Raw genomic sequence first — 15,600 nt, forward strand, 5'->3', positions numbered from 1 at the left:
AGTAATTGGACCATCTTCCTACTAACTCAGGCACATTCCCTGGGAGCTGCATCAGATTTTTAGCAGCCAAGATACAAACTGGGTCTCACATAAGAAATGCTGGGCATTGCATGGGGCATTTTCACCCACTGGGCCACAAAGCCAGTTCCCCATTTGTGCATTTATGAACATCACTTTGGTTTCTTAAGAGTACAAATTGGCCAACTTACAGCTTTTCATCATACACCCTTTCTTCTAATAGAATGTTGTTACAGCCTTTTCATTGATACTGCTGGCTAAAATTGATTCACTTTGCTTATGGTCAGAGTAGATGGTTTTACACTGTTTGAATTGATGTGATTCTGTGATGCAATAAAGTCAAAACATTACCCACAGTACTTTGGAAAGCCTAAATTTGTGAAATGGAGTAGTGCTCTCAAAGCTGAAGTAATAAAGAATATTTGCAAAGATGTCCTCAAATACCCCAAAAAAGAAGCCATTCAGAGACTGTTTTCCAAAACAACTTAAACAGAGGTATGTCTGTATGCGTGTGTGTGTGTGTGTGTGTGTGTGTGTGTGTGTGTGTGTGTTTGCATGCACGTGTGCTCATGGTACTCTTGGCAGGTCTGAAAAGTCCTGAGGGAAATGGGTCAGGTCTCCAATATGTGAAAAGACACTGGGAAAATGGCCTCTTCCCCCAACCTGCATAAATTTCTTTTGAACTCCCACTTGTCCTGCCACATCCTTTCACCAAAATGCACTTCCTCTTTTATCCAGTCAGTTGGACTATGAGACAATTGAATGTCAGGATCTTAGTTCTTTTCCAGATTCACCTGTCTCCTTCCCATGAGATCACGTGGACTTGCTCATCTGTCGATGGTAGTGGACCATCTGGGGGCCTTTCCCATAACCAGGAAGTGAAGGGAGTTGTGAGATAAATTTCAACCTTGCTGCATGTCCTAAGATATTTGTGTGTTTACACCTCAGCCATCAGAGACAGGGTATAAGAATACTGACTCCTAAATGGCTCAGGAAAAAAAGGACAAGGTACAGTTGGATGTCAGAACCAACAATCATCTTAGATAAAAAAGAGAGAGAGGAAAAGGGGGTGCACAATGTGGAAATGGGTGCATCTCCAGATGTGACTAATTAACTTTTTTGGTTCTCCCATGGGAGTCTCTGGTGCTCCTCATGTTTAGAACTCCCCCAGAGGACTGAGAAGCAAGGACAGGTTTACAAGCTCTGATTATGAAATGGTGGTGTGATGAAGACAAAATAAAGGATATACGTGCCTTGGAAAAAAAATCTCCTGACTTATGTCTGCTGCCCTGAGTTTTGGATCCTTTATTATTTATTTTGGAAAATAATTAATAGCTATTTAGGCCTGGCAAATCAAAGGAATTTTTCCTGTACTTTAACCAACTACTTTCCTGAAACCATGGGTGAAAAGCAATTTTCACTGATTGTGCATCCTTATAGGTATGACGGCGAGAAGACTTAGTTTACAGAGGTGCTGAGAGGCTATATATGCTTAGCATAGAATGAGTAAATACTGTATCAAAGACAGAAGCACTTCCTCATTCTGAATGAATGCTTCAAAATAGAAACTTAAGTGGGATTCATTTGCCCATCTTATATTCTTATGTGTCATAATTGGCCCCAGTTCACTTTGGAACCAACATAAACCAGCATGAAATTGGCTAGATATGTCTTACACTGGTATTTAGTTTCTCTCATGTACCATGCTGAAAGAAGAAACCTCTGTCAATATTGACGAATTGAGTAAATTTACATAAAATCTAATATTTTATCTTCTCATAAAATCTATGCAGTACTAACAATGTGTCCACATTATTATATGACAGCAATTGGCTTGAGACAGGTAGAAGCTGCCCTTTTAAGGAGAGCATGCATTTTCAGTGTCTGTATGAAGTAGGACCTGCTTCAACATGATCTGCTTGATCCTGTGGTCATCGCCACTCCCAACCTTCTGGACAACTGGAAACAGGCTAGGCCAGTAAAGGATGGCTGTTAAATGCACAGTGAAAAAATGTCTCAACATTGTTCTCTATCCTCTTTTTGATATAGCCTTGTTTAAAAGATCGTACTTAATGGGAAGATGATATTCATTTTGAATCATGGGTTGAACAAACATGTTACTGTCAGAATGATATCTTTTTTCTGGTATGATAAAAAAGACTCATACATCTCTGTGCCTTAATTATCTGCTTTATTATCTGCTCACATGTATAAAACTGGACAAAAAGCCAAAATAATGCTTATAAATCAATGAATATGCAAGGTTTGTCAAAAGGATGATCCAAATAAGGGAAAGAAAGATATATACAGATAGTCTTCACCCTCAACCAGGGAATTGGACCACATAATAAAAAGGGTCTGCAATCTTATAAAACATCTGACTTCTCTAAAAAATTATGATCAGCATTTTCCACTAAACATTTTGCAATTTAGAAACAAAATATCAGAGAGGCAGTGGTCTACATATGTGCCATCTGCTAGTCTCCTAGCTCAAGAGAGAGATGCAGCCTATATGGCCAATAGACAGTGAGATGGATGTGGCTGGCCTGGGGCGCCGAGAAGCCCCCAGAGGCTGGAATGGTCTATCCAAACCATCTGTGAAAAAAAAAGAAAGAAAGATGGATTCAGAGACAGGTTGCATCCATAAACCTCCCAAGTCTCCCCGTCTTTGTTTTCCAGCTCCATCACAGACATGTTAGTGCAAAGACTGCACACGCCTTAGAACTCCCTTATCTCTGTTTTCCCCATCCCACTCTTCCCTGCTTGAACCTGTCCATTGCTATCACATTTTTTGGGTCAAGCCCAGGGTGTTGGTCTATGCCCCTACCTAACTCAGAAAAATCCCTGTCTCCTCATGGCCTGCAGTCACTGGTCAGGTATTCAACTCCATGATTGTTAACCTGAGCAGACTGCCTCCTTCCTTTCCAGCAGTTCCTTCACACCTGTTACTTCTTTCTTACCAGATCCCACCCACCATATTCATCTGAGTGTTCCCATCCATGCTCCCCAGCTTCCCAAGCTGTTTGTCCCGCTAAGAGCTCCAGGAACCATTTTTTTCTGGAAACATTAAGATTTGATTGCACAACACAGTGTCAGAAGGCAGCCAAACTCCACATGGAGACTGAAAAGAAAAACCTGGAAGCCAGGGGCCAAAATCACTTCCAGATAAAGTCTTTTGCAATTCTCTATATCCTGCCCAGGCCACAGCGGGCCCATTGGTCAGGAGAGGCCTGCACTGCGATCAAGAGCATGGTTGTCCCACTTGCTATGCTGCATGGCACAGAACAAGTCTTCGCTACTCTCAGAAGCTCAGTTTCCTTGTTTCTGGATGTGAGGTCATGTGGCCCTTGCCATAGAACATGAAGCTTCATAGTCTCAGAGTTCACTGCGCAATTCTCAAGTATCATATGAGGAATCACCTTGAGGAGCCTTGAGGATGCCCAGCATCCTGATTTACCATCTAGAACAAGCCAGTTGACCAATGCTCACTCCAACGCACCCACAGCTCTCTCAACTATCCCCACCTTTGGAGTTCTCTTTCAGGGAGCCTGACTGATTGCAGGGCTGAGCCTGAGGAATGGGGTCAGGTGGTGCTGATTGGTTGCAGGGCTGAGCCTGAGGAATGGGGTCAGATGGTGCTGACTGGTTGCAGGGCTGAGCCGGAGGAATGGGGTCAGGTGGTGCTGGGCATGAATATCTCAAAGCCAATAGTGCCTCAGCAGCCTCCAGCTTCCGCTGCCACTCGTCGGCATCGCAGTCTTTGGGTGCCTGCAAAGGAAAGGCCATCAGAAAACAGTGCTAGAAAGTCATGCTTCCTCCCAATGGGATATTTCCCTTCAACCTCATCGTCCCTCCATTCATCCTCCCCAGCAACTCCCCACTCCCACCAAGGCTGTCTTCTATTGCCATCCCTTAAGCTCAGCTTCTGTCAAGTTCTTGAACCCAAGGCTTCCCCCAGAACCTGTGGCTGCGGTAGATGAGGGTCTGGGTTGGCACATGGCTGAAGGATCAGACTCGTACATCTAGAAACAAAGAGATGAGAGGCCAGGGCATTAAACTTCCCACAGACCCATAGGACCAATAAACAGAAAATGGGGCAAAGTTTCTCATTGTCTGCATGTGGCAATCCAAAGGCCCATGGGACAATGTACATGGTCATGACTTGAATAATCTCTCCTGTTCCATCTTTTTTGTTTGTTTGTTCCACACTGTTTTATATATCTATTGTAAGATACTATCTGCTACTGGTCTCCCTACGAACCTCAGGGAAGATGATGGGAAAAAACTGGCCATGTTTCAATTTGCAAAGCCCAAGGGGAGATACTATTTTAGTCCCTGTTCAAGAATTAGGTTATATCTCCATGTTGTCTGTCATCCATAGTCATTGAAGGAGGAGCTTAGCTCATCCACAGGAATATTGCTAAAATTGGTCCCAGATTTTCCAAAAAGCTTCAGTGGTCCTCCCATCATGGCCCTGTTTTGAAACATTGGCATTCAAGCCTGGCCATTTAATTAGTGGGAAGCAACTACCGTGTGCTAAAAGTCGACAACGTGGCAGATTCTTGCTAGTCCTCTTTTCAAGATTTTGCATGTGCATTTTTTGTCCCAAGAATGCAAGTAGAGAAACAGAGGCTGGAACACATAAAGTCCTTGGCCCAAGGCCTCAAAATCAGGTAATGGTAAAACTGAGGAAGGCCTGTCATTGCAAATCAATCTAAGATTACATCTTCTCATTGACCTTCACCTCTTCCTTTGTGTCATCCTTTGGCTCCTCCTTCCATGCGTTCTAATTGTAGAACCAAGCACAAAGTTGAGAGCATGATAGCACAAGACACATTTACTTCACGGCATTCCCTCTACTCACGTGGCAGGCAGAAGAGTTGACCCTTGGGGCTGCCCAGAAATAGCAAGAACCAGTGGTGGCTCTGTGGTCACTGGAGCGCAGGTCAGAATTGTAGGTTCTGATGACTGGGTCAGCAGAATCACCCCTGTGGATCTTCCCTGCAGAACCAGAGAGCATAAGTTGCAGTGTAAGACTAGCCTGGAAAGGATGTGTGTGTATGCTTGTGGATAAATACAGGAGACTCTTAGCTTCAGAGCTCTGAAGACCTTCAAACCAGCCAGTGTATCTTGCCTTTGCAACAGGGGAAATTTTACCCAAGGTCATATTGCCAGCAGGTGTTAGGGTTAAAGGTGGAATCCATGGCTTTGAAACACACAGAAAAAGAATGTGAGGAGTGGATTTATGAAAGCCTTCCCATTGACAACAGACTCTCCTTACCGGATTGGAGATGTAGCAAGGATAGGCCTGCGTCTGGGGCATGATGTTCACATTCCCAGCTGTGAAAGACAAGAGACCATTTAGATGACCCTCTGCTTCCCACCCCTAATACCCTCAACCCCACATCTTCTCTACTACAACCCCAAACTAAAATCCCATCTCACTCATAGACTTTTTTTCACCCCCACACCCACCCCCCAGATCTGTTCTTCCTACAAACACTTGGATGGCAACATTGATGTATTTTTACACTTGGGCATATTGAAAGCTAACCTATAAATGATCAAATGCTAGATCACTCTGTGTGTGTGTGTGTGTGTGTGTGTGTGAGTTGACCAGTGACCGAATTTCCTCTGCCTTCAGACCCACTTCCCACCACTTACTGTTAACTCCTGCTCCCACAGCCAAATTCTTTACATGGTGGGGAGGCTTGGGAGCAGCAGTCATGCTCTTGATCAGTCCTAGAGCCACTTGCTCCTTTATTTCTTTCCCTTGCTCCCTCTTCAGAGTCATAGAAGGTGAAGCCTTGCGGGGTCCCCTAAAGTACAAGATTGCAAGTCTAAGGTTAGTCACATTTAAAGAAGACCTGGCCCTCCCCTTGACAGACACCATACTCACGAGAAGAAGACACAATTGGGACACTGGCAGGCCTTGAAGAGGCAGTTATGCTCCTGGCCCTTGATTTTGGTAGTGATGCCATGGTTGTGACAGCGGTCACAGTAAACTACAGCTCTTCTGGGGCCAAGTTGAAGCCCCCATGGGGCTCCAGCCACACGCACTGTGGAGCCTTTGGTGTTGGAGGGAGAGCTGTGCCCGGCAGATATTTCTTGGGGTTCCATGTTTCTAGAGTCAGGAGCAGAGGTCAGAATGGCCACGTAATCTCTTTCCCCACCATCCTTCCTCTGCACTTGGAAAACCCTGTTTTCCGGATTTGGTTCCGTGCTGCTAAGCAATCCTATCACAACACACACACACCCTTCACTTTTATCAACATGGCTTTATCTAACCTACCCCCACCCCACAAGCCTCCTTGCTCTTGGAGCATCCTCCCCAGGGAGCTCCACTCATGCATGCCCTCCTCTACTGAGTCTCTTGGCATGAATGCCACACACATACTTGATCTGTTATTCACCCTTCTTCCCTTTAAACCTACCATAAGTGAATACCCTTTTAGGCACTTAGCTACACTCCTAGACTCCTTCAACAACCACTACTGATTGGATCACATTCTGATGGATGCCCTGTGCTCTGCTGCCAGACACAATGACCTTTCCTGGCATCCACATCAACAATTGTCTTCCTAAGCTCCTGCATTCATGCACTCCTTACACATGAGTTTATCCACTGGATTACATTAGTCTTAAATATGTCCTGCAATCAGCTTCCCCCCAAGAGTCATTCTGATTTTTTTTTTTGCACTCAACTTTAATCATAATTGCAACCTTCCTTTCCACTTTGAAACTACTTACATCCTCACACACTAGATTTTTTTTTTTTTTTTTTTTTTTGCTGTGCTCTGGGATCCCTGGTCCTACTTCTGTTATTATTTTCTTTCACCCCTCAGTCACTCCGTGTTTTCCTCACTCAACAAGTGTTACTCGCAGCAATTAAGAAGCAGGGCTCTGCCCTGGCCACTAGGTGTCTATCTCTTCAGTGTACTGATCCTTTTGTGTGACCCACAATCTACTCTGCTCTCAAACAAGCACATGTACTGCCCTCACAACCTTACTACTCTAGTGTTTCCCCCTCCACACATGAGTAATGGAGTTTATACTGTCAGCGGTCATTTCCCGCTCTCCCTGCCCCCTCCCCCACATCTCTTCAGGAAACATAATATTTTGTTTCTTCCCACCTCAAAACCATTGTCATTGACAGGGCGCTACTGACAAGGGACTGGGAAAAAGAGTCCTCTCACAGGGGACTACCCACGAGGGCTACTGGAGGGATATGACCTCAGGACAGGGAAATTGATCCCACCGAGTGAATACATGGCAAGAGGTTCGAGATCCAGAGCAACAAGAAGGGAGAGAACAGGCTTGGTGAATGAGGGTGAAATTCCTGACACCACCTTGTTACCCCGCGTCAGGCAGCTTAGTCACTCAGCCCGAACAAAAGGTCCTGAGGGAATCTTCTGTTCCAACTGCCACTCTGGCTTCCTCAGGCCCCCTTTCCCACTCTTCCCAAAAGCCAATAAGCGTTGAGCAGTGTCTCACCCCACCCTGTGGTTGGCTTCCAATGCGTTTCCGGATCCGACGCTCTTCAAATGCTGCTGGGCCACGCCCTTCGCCCCCTTGTGGCCTCTGCTGGTCCCGCGAGCAATTCTTGTGGCACCTTTCTTGCCCAGCTTACGCTCCGGTTTTCGGCTGTTAACCATCTTGAGTGAATTTATGTGGAAATCAGCTTAAATTCCTTCAGTGAAATCCGTTGAAACAGTCAGCGCATGTTCTTGCGGCCTTCCCGCGTTGATATGGCAAAGTTTCTTACTCAGGAACAGATTCAGCCCCTGACAGGAAATTTGTTGACATCACAGACATCCAGATCCACAGTTGTACGTCTCACATTCTGAGCCCCCTGGTCTGTTATATACACAGATGTGTCTGTCCTTATGCCAATACTTCACTCACTTAGTTTGTATCACCTAAGCACACATCTTGACAATCACCTCATCATCACCCAAACGCATCATCAACGTTATTTGCCTTTTGTGCAGACACACACACACACACGATTCTGTATGAAAAAAGTTCCTTGAAATCCCAGTTGCCATGAATTTCAAATGTGTTTTCTTTGAATCTATGTATCAGCTCCCTGACAACTGGCTCTCTGTAAAATAGCCAGCCATCCAGGTTACCAACTAGAAATGTCTCTCTTTCTTGAGGTTCTCACAGACTTAATCTTTGCATTTGAAGTAACTTTTTGTTTTTTTATTTTTATTTTTTTATTTTAGCTAGAATAATTTTCATGCATTTCATAGGTATAAGATAAGAGCACAAACAAGGACCAAAACCAACAATTAAGTCACAAGATGTCCATTTTATCCCTAAATATTTTTTATTCTATATTAACTATCACATATCAGAGAAAGCATATGTTATATATCTTTTTTGGACCGGCTTGCTTAACCATAGTTGTTACTTGCTACATTCGTTTTGTTGTGAAACACACACACACACACACAAATACAAAACATTTTTTATCCAGTCATCAGTTAGTGGACATCTGGATTGATCCCATATCTTAACTATTGTGACTTGAGCTGCAATAAACATAGGAATACAAACAGCTCTTTCATATACTGATTTCATTTCTTTTGTGTATATTCCCAGCAGTGGGATGTCTGGGTCATACGGAAGATAAGCATTTTTTTCATGTGTCTATGTTGGACATTTGTATTTAATCCTTTATAAAAATGACTGTTCGTGTCCTTTGCCCATTGTTTACATGGAAGCTATGGTTAACATACCCTGATACTGGCACAAAAATAAAAATGCAATCCAACAGAATAGAATAGAATAGAAACCCCAGAAATTAATCCTTTCAGCTACTATCAACTAATATTTGACAAATAGGCTGAAATAAATTCTTGAAGAAAGGACAATCTCTTCCACAAATGGTGCTGGCAAAACTATATCTACAGATATAGAAACATAAAATAAGACCTCTACCTTACACCTTTTACAAACATAAATTCACAAAGGATCAAGGATCTAAATCTATGGCCTGATGCCATAAAATTAATAGAGAAAAGAATCACAGAGAAACTTGGCAGATGTTACTATAGACCAAGTTTTCCTAGAAAAGACCACAGAACTACAGGTGATAAAAGCAAAAATGGGGCCCGGTGCGACAGCATAGCGGTTAAGGTCCTCGCCTTGAATGCGCCAGGATCCCATATGGTGCCGGGATCCCATATGGGCACCGGTTCTAATCCCCGTGGCCCTGCTTCCCATCAAGCTCCCTGCCTGTAGCCTGGGAATGCAGTTGAGGATGACCCAAGACTTTGGGACCCTGCACCCGAGTGGGAGACCCAGAGCAGGCTGCTGGATTCGGATTGGCTCAGCTCCAGCCACTGCGGCCGCTTGGGGAGTGAATCATCGGACAGAAGATCTTCCTCTCTGTCTCTCCTCTCTGTATATCCACCTTTCCAATAAAAATAAATAAATCTTTGTAAAAAAGCAAAAATGAAGAAATGAAATTACGTCAAGCTAAGATGCTTATGCATAACAAAGGAAATGTTCAAGAAAGTGAACAGGCAAAAGACAAAATGATAGAGAATACTTCCAAACTGTGCAACTGGCAAAGGTTTAATATCTAGAATCTATGAAGAGGGATTAATGTGAGGAACCTCCAACTGTTATCATAACTGCATCCACTAGAATCTCAGGACCCATGCATTTCATATAAATCCTCTCCACTCACCTCCAACACATTATTTTCAAATAAACATCAGCAGTCACCTCATTTTATTGGCAAATATTTCAATGCCTAATATATGAGGACAGTTTTCCTCAACTTTTTGACATATGGAATTAAGTGATGATGCAGTGAAAATTCTTTTGCTCAGATCCACATGATTCCATTGCTCCATCTCTCAAATATGTTTTTTTTTAAGATTTATTCAGTTTATTACAAAGTCAGATATACAGAGAGGAGGAGAGATAGAGAGGAAGATCTTCTGTCCGATGACTCACTCCCCAAGTTAAGTGCTGATCCGATGCCGGGAACCAGGAACCTCCTCCAGGTCTCCCACGCGGGTGCAGGGTCCCAAGGCATTGGGCCGTCCTCCACTGCTTTCCCAGGCCACAAGCAGGGAGCTGGATGGGAAGTGGAGCTGCCGGGATTAGAACCGGCGCCCATATAGGATCCCGGTGCATTCAAGGCGAGGACTTTAGCTGCTGGGCCACGCCGCCGGGCCCTCTCAAATATGTTTTTGAAATAACTGCTTAACCATTTGGGGGTCCCAAATATATCACCTCTATACTTCAGCATATTATCTTCTAAATACTAATAAATACATCCTATGCAACCACAGCACTGTTATCACCTTGGAGAACATTAATAGTAACGTGGTAGGTAATACTATCATGTGCAAATATTGCTCATGATTAAACCTCCTCAATTGTTCCAGCAACATCCTTTTGAAATTGCAGATGGAGCAACAATCCAATCCATTGTAATCCTTTGAATTCAACTTTCATGCGTCTTTTGTGCCCTTTAATCTTAATTCCTCAAAGCACTTGAAAATTTTGACCTTGCGAATGCCAGGATCACAAATGGGTGTTGGTTCATGTAGAGGCCCAAAGCCTTGAGACCCTGCACCCATGTGGGAGACCTAGAATAAGTTCCTGGTTCCTGGCTGAGGATTGGCTCAGCTCTAGCTGTTGCAGCCATTTAGGGAGTGAACCAGCAGATGGAAGATCTTTCTTTCTGTCCTTGTCTGTGTAAATCAAATCACCCTTTCCAATAAAAATAAATCTTTGAAAAATGTGCTCATCTTTAGTTGATACATGATATTTGTCCTTATTTATGGCATTCAGAATCATAAGTCAGCAAAATATACAACATGTGATGATCAAATCATGACAGTTAGCACTCCCATGTGCTTAAATGCTACCAAATTCATATATTGGGGATCTTCAGTCACTTCTTCTCTAGTGATTTTACACTTAATTGTAGACTAGATGTGCTCTGTACCATACAACACCACAATTACTTCACCGCCTCAAAGTAGGTTTTGGATCTCATTTTCCACCCCCTCACTCACCCCCACTCAAAATTCTTATTCCCAGCCTCTAGTGGCCCCTTCTTCCATGTGAATAACTTCCATGTGAAATACTTCCACATGCAAAAGATAAAACAGGGTATTTGTCTATGAACACTTGATTACTTCACTTTGTGCAATGCACTCCAGTTCTACATTGCCTTGGATGACTATTTTTTATCTGTTTCTATGCCATAATGATATTCCATTGAGTGTACGCACTACGCATTATGTTCCTTCAACCATGGACATCCCAGTTGATTTTTGTCATTGTTACCGTAAATAGTGATGCAACAAACACAGCATGAAGGTATCTCTCTGATACAATGATTTTATGTCCTTTGGTTAAGTCCTGAGTAGTGGCATTATTGGGTCATTAAGCAATTCTACTTTTGAATGAGCCTCCATACATATACGATAACACATATTTGCATTCCCAAGACCATGAATAAGAGTTTCCCTTTATCAGCATCCTCATCCTCATTTACTTTTCTTGTTTTTGTATTTTTGATAATGATTCTGACTGGGGTGAGAACACAGGTCATTGTGGTTTTGATTTGCATTTCTCTTATAATGATTCATGTTAAGCATTTTTTGGTCATTTACTTCTTTGCCATTTGTATGTCTTATTTGGGGAAAAGCCTACTCAGATAACTGAGCATTTATTGTTCTTTTTAAGTATTTATTTTATTGAGTTGAACAACAGAGTCATAACAACAGAGAGAGAAAACAGAGATAGAGAGAGATTGAGAGAAGGGAGAGAACATGAATGAACCGTGCCACTCATCACAGGAACAAATCCAGAGATGCAACATAATTGCTTTTCTTTTTTATTCTGAATACAATCACACAGATATGGGTATGCTAATACATTTAGCTGGAGTATCACGTAACAAGCTATATACATACATACATGTACATGAACATACATACAAACACAGACACTATATAAAAACATATATGCATACACATATATAAACAAACATAAAACAAATAATCCTATTGTATGCCTTAAGCATACAAGATTTTATTAATAATAAAATGAAATATGAGCCCTGGATACAAATACATAAATATACAGAGAGGAGAGAGAGATTGGAAAGAGTTCCAATACAGTCCATGATTTTTGGAGCAGTTCTGCACCTTTGTTGAGCATGTCTTATGCCCTTCTTCCAGGTACTAGTGATACAAGAGCCTGATAAAATGAAAAAGCAGGCAAGAAGCCTATCCTTATTCCATTTACAAGCTAGGAAAAATAGACCAGGCTTTTCTCATCCAAAATAGATGTTTTCAGGATTATGGTGATGACTGGACTGGAACATCTCTAATACATACTAACTGTACCAAGAAGAGGGGCTGTGACATCCATTCACAAACATGCTTGAGTTCCTACCGCATGCCTGGAGGTATGTCTAAGGCATTGGAGAACCAAACTCAACATGGAACATGCTGGTGAAGGTAACTGCTAAGATTTTGGCTACCAGAATAGATCCTATTACACAAAAAGATGATATAGATATAGATATAGATATAGATATAGATATAGATATAGATATAGATATAGATATAGATATTGAATTATGCTATCCTGATAAAACTGCTGGCATTGGTGAAATGGGAAAATATCTCAGCAGGCTGAAGACTAAAACTGAATGAAAGGAATTTAAACTATCCCTACAGCCCTACATCTCACAAGAATTAAATGTATAACTATGATTTGAGTCAGAAATATGAGACTAGCAGGACTGTGCAGTCTATACTTTTCCCAAAGAAGCATGAAGGAAGCCTATCAGACACAAGCCAAAATAACCTTACAGGATGCCTGAAAAGCATTCAATGTCTACAGAATTCAAAAGAATGCCAAGTCAAGAAAAAGTCACATCAAAATATTAGGATGTTTCATGAAATTGATAAACACCCTGCGTATCTGCTTCCAACTATTTTGGGGGTCTAGTAAATATTTTAACAATGGCACAGGATGCAAAGCCAATACACAAAATTCTACTACAAACTAGGAATAAATAGTTGGAAATGGAAATATTTTAATGTAATTTATAATAGAAATAAAATCATTAAAACATCAAGTTGGAATTTTAATGTAATATTGAAAGACATATCTGCAGACAACTATAAAACTTTGCTGATGGGCCCGGTTTGAATATGCTGGGATCCCATATAGGCGCCGATTCTAATCCTGGCAGCTCCACTTTCCATTCAGCTCCCTGCTTGTGGCCTGGAAAGGCAGTCAAGCACGGCCCAAAGCTTGGGACCCTGCACCCATGTGGGAGACCTGGAGGAGGTTCCTGGCTTCTGACTTCGGATCAGCGCAGCACCGGCCATTGCAGTCACTTGGGGAGTGAATCATCAGATGGAAAAATCTTCCTCTCTGTCTCTCCTCCTCTCTGGATATCTAACTTTGCAATAAAATAAATAAATCTTTAAAAAAAACTTCGCTGAGAGAATTTAAAGGAGTATAGAAATGCGAACATGCTATGTAGGCAGATCTGTGATGGGCTAAAAAATTTATTCTCCTGTAAGTGTTCTCTAGACTCATCATAATCTTGATTGAAGCAAAAGGCATTTATCATATTTGCATAAAAATCAAAGATACAGATCAGCCAAAGCTACCTGGAAAAGAACAAAGATGGAGAACTAACATCAACAAACTCCTTGACTTTACACGGTGGCATGGTAACCATGACAGTGTGGCACGGAAATAAGAAGAGATTATGGACCAAAGCTAAAACAGAGAGCTCAGAAACACACATACACATTTTGGTGAACTGATTTTGCAGTAAAGGCTATGAATTCATTTAATTAATGTATAATGAGCTACGGGTGCAAAGAAAGAAGACCCCTGCAAGGGGGAAAAATGTCATCAAACCTCAGAATCTCGCATCACACACAAACAGATAAAAAGTAAGAGATTTTAAGGCTTTACAAAAAAATTGTAAAGCCTTCAAAACACACAAGAGGAAATATTTTTTGCCTTGAGCTTAGGTAAGGCAGGACAAAAGAAGCATGAACACAATGTGAAGCTAATTGATTCTCTGTCATCAAAAATTTTTAAAGCATCAGCCTTTCCTCAGAAAAGCTGGGGTCCACAGTGCTGGGAGGCACATTCCTAATCCTATACCAGAAATCTACAACTGATCTACACTGTTCCTAAAAGCTAGAATGGAGAATAAGGCCCCATCATTCTCAGGTGCAGAAGCTCAAAGCATCTTCTTGGGTTCCACATGTGATGGTCTCCGTTTTTTCCACACACACCTCAGACGTATCTCCTCTGGCAAATTCTTCCAATTTCAACTCCCAAGCCAGGGTTGTTGCCCCTCAGCAACCCTTCCATAACCTAAAAGTTTCCTTCCATCACTCGCTACTGTATTCTGCTTATCCCCCACACCTCGCTCGCTGAACACCAGCCCTACTGGCAAAAATGGGTGAAATAACAATGAATTCTCAGGGGATACAGTCCATGATGGGCTCACAAGGATAAACCTCATGTCCTCAGGTACCTATGGGGAGTACTTTCTCCAAAGTACTCTTAACATGAAACCCAAAAGACTCGGGGCAAGTGGTAGGGAGAAACACCTATTTCTCTTCCCCTCAGGGAACTGTGCTGCCTGCAGGGAGTTTTCCTGATGTCAGTGCTGCAGACACCACAATTGGGCTGATGCAAAGGGGACACAAACCGGCAGTATTATTTCAAACCCAGGTTTGCACTATGAAGTTTGATAAAGTATGGCTGGAAGACACAGACCTTTAACGTGTGCTGTTCTACTCTCAGCCCAGGCCAAAACCCCTTCCATAGCTCCCACAGTGTGCATACCCTCCGGGTCCCAAACTGCCCATCCAGCATCCACCACATATGACCCCTCTCACAGACCTGACATTGCACACCACCTTCTAAGATGCAAATCTCTACTGTCAGTCTGGACTCTGGATGCCATCACCTCCCTCATCCTGCCTGCTTTGATGAATCTTTAGGACCCCAACACCTCCCCACATCTTTGAGGGACAAAGTCTTGTGACGCAACTTGAGGAGGGGGCCCACACAGTCATTCCTATCTGTGGTATCCCCCCCAAATAGCAACTCACCGTCAGTCCAAACACCTCAGCTTTGTGGAGCAAGAAGAAACCTGTCTTCAGCCTGCTGGGAGGGCCAAGTGAATGAAGAAAAGAAAAACAGGTTGGATGTTGGGAGTAAGAGACTCAGGAACAGCGGGAAGGTCAAATGCCAGAAAAGTATCCATTTGATGAGCTCAAGGTACTGGGCTGCAGAGGGGAGGAAAGCTGGGGCTTGGACAGAGAAGGAGGGGCTGTGGAAGGGGTCAGGGCCTGGGGCAGGCCTGTTTGCACCCAGCACAGTGAGAAGTTCTCAGCTCTTTTCAAGGAGATTCCAGTGTTCACTCCCACCACAGTACACACACTGGAAACCCGATCTTCACTCTGCTCCTTCCACTTGCTGCTGATCTGGTTTCCATCATGGTCCCAAAGTATTTTACAGGGCATTGAGTCAGGTCTGCGCTGGGCACTGTTG

General features: G+C 42.8%; 1 protein-coding gene across 1 annotated transcript; it reads right to left on the reverse strand.

The window, feature by feature from the left end:
* Positions 1–2,222: 2,222 nt before the first annotated feature.
* Positions 2,223–15,260, reverse strand: LOC131478616 (doublesex- and mab-3-related transcription factor C2-like). Its single transcript, XM_058659056.1, has 9 exons — positions 15,159–15,260; positions 7,513–7,802; positions 5,918–6,142; positions 5,683–5,837; positions 5,300–5,358; positions 4,883–5,019; positions 3,980–4,040; positions 3,543–3,786; positions 2,223–2,613 (listed from the first exon to the last, which is right to left on the reverse strand). Exons 2-9 carry the CDS (start codon positions 7,671–7,673, stop codon positions 2,504–2,506), a joined length of 1,152 nt encoding a protein of 383 aa, XP_058515039.1. The 5' UTR covers positions 7,674–7,802; positions 15,159–15,260; the 3' UTR covers positions 2,223–2,503.
* Between the last annotated feature and the right edge of the window lie 340 nt (positions 15,261–15,600).

Source organism: Ochotona princeps, chromosome X (genome assembly GCF_030435755.1).
Source record: "Ochotona princeps isolate mOchPri1 chromosome X, mOchPri1.hap1, whole genome shotgun sequence".
Taxonomy (NCBI): domain Eukaryota; kingdom Metazoa; phylum Chordata; class Mammalia; order Lagomorpha; family Ochotonidae; genus Ochotona; species Ochotona princeps.

Coding starts and splice junctions, on each gene's coding strand:
- LOC131478616 (XM_058659056.1), bottom strand. CDS start 7,673: ATGGTTAACAGCCGAAAACCGGAGCGTAAGCTGGGCAAGAAAGGTGCC. Junction 5,020..5,299: donor CTTGCTACATCTCCAATCCG/GTAAGGAGAGTC, acceptor CTGGTTCTGCAG/GGAAGATCCACAGGGGTGAT. Junction 3,787..3,979: donor CTCATCTACCGCAGCCACAG/GTTCTGGGGGAA, acceptor TTTCCTTTGCAG/GCACCCAAAGACTGCGATGC.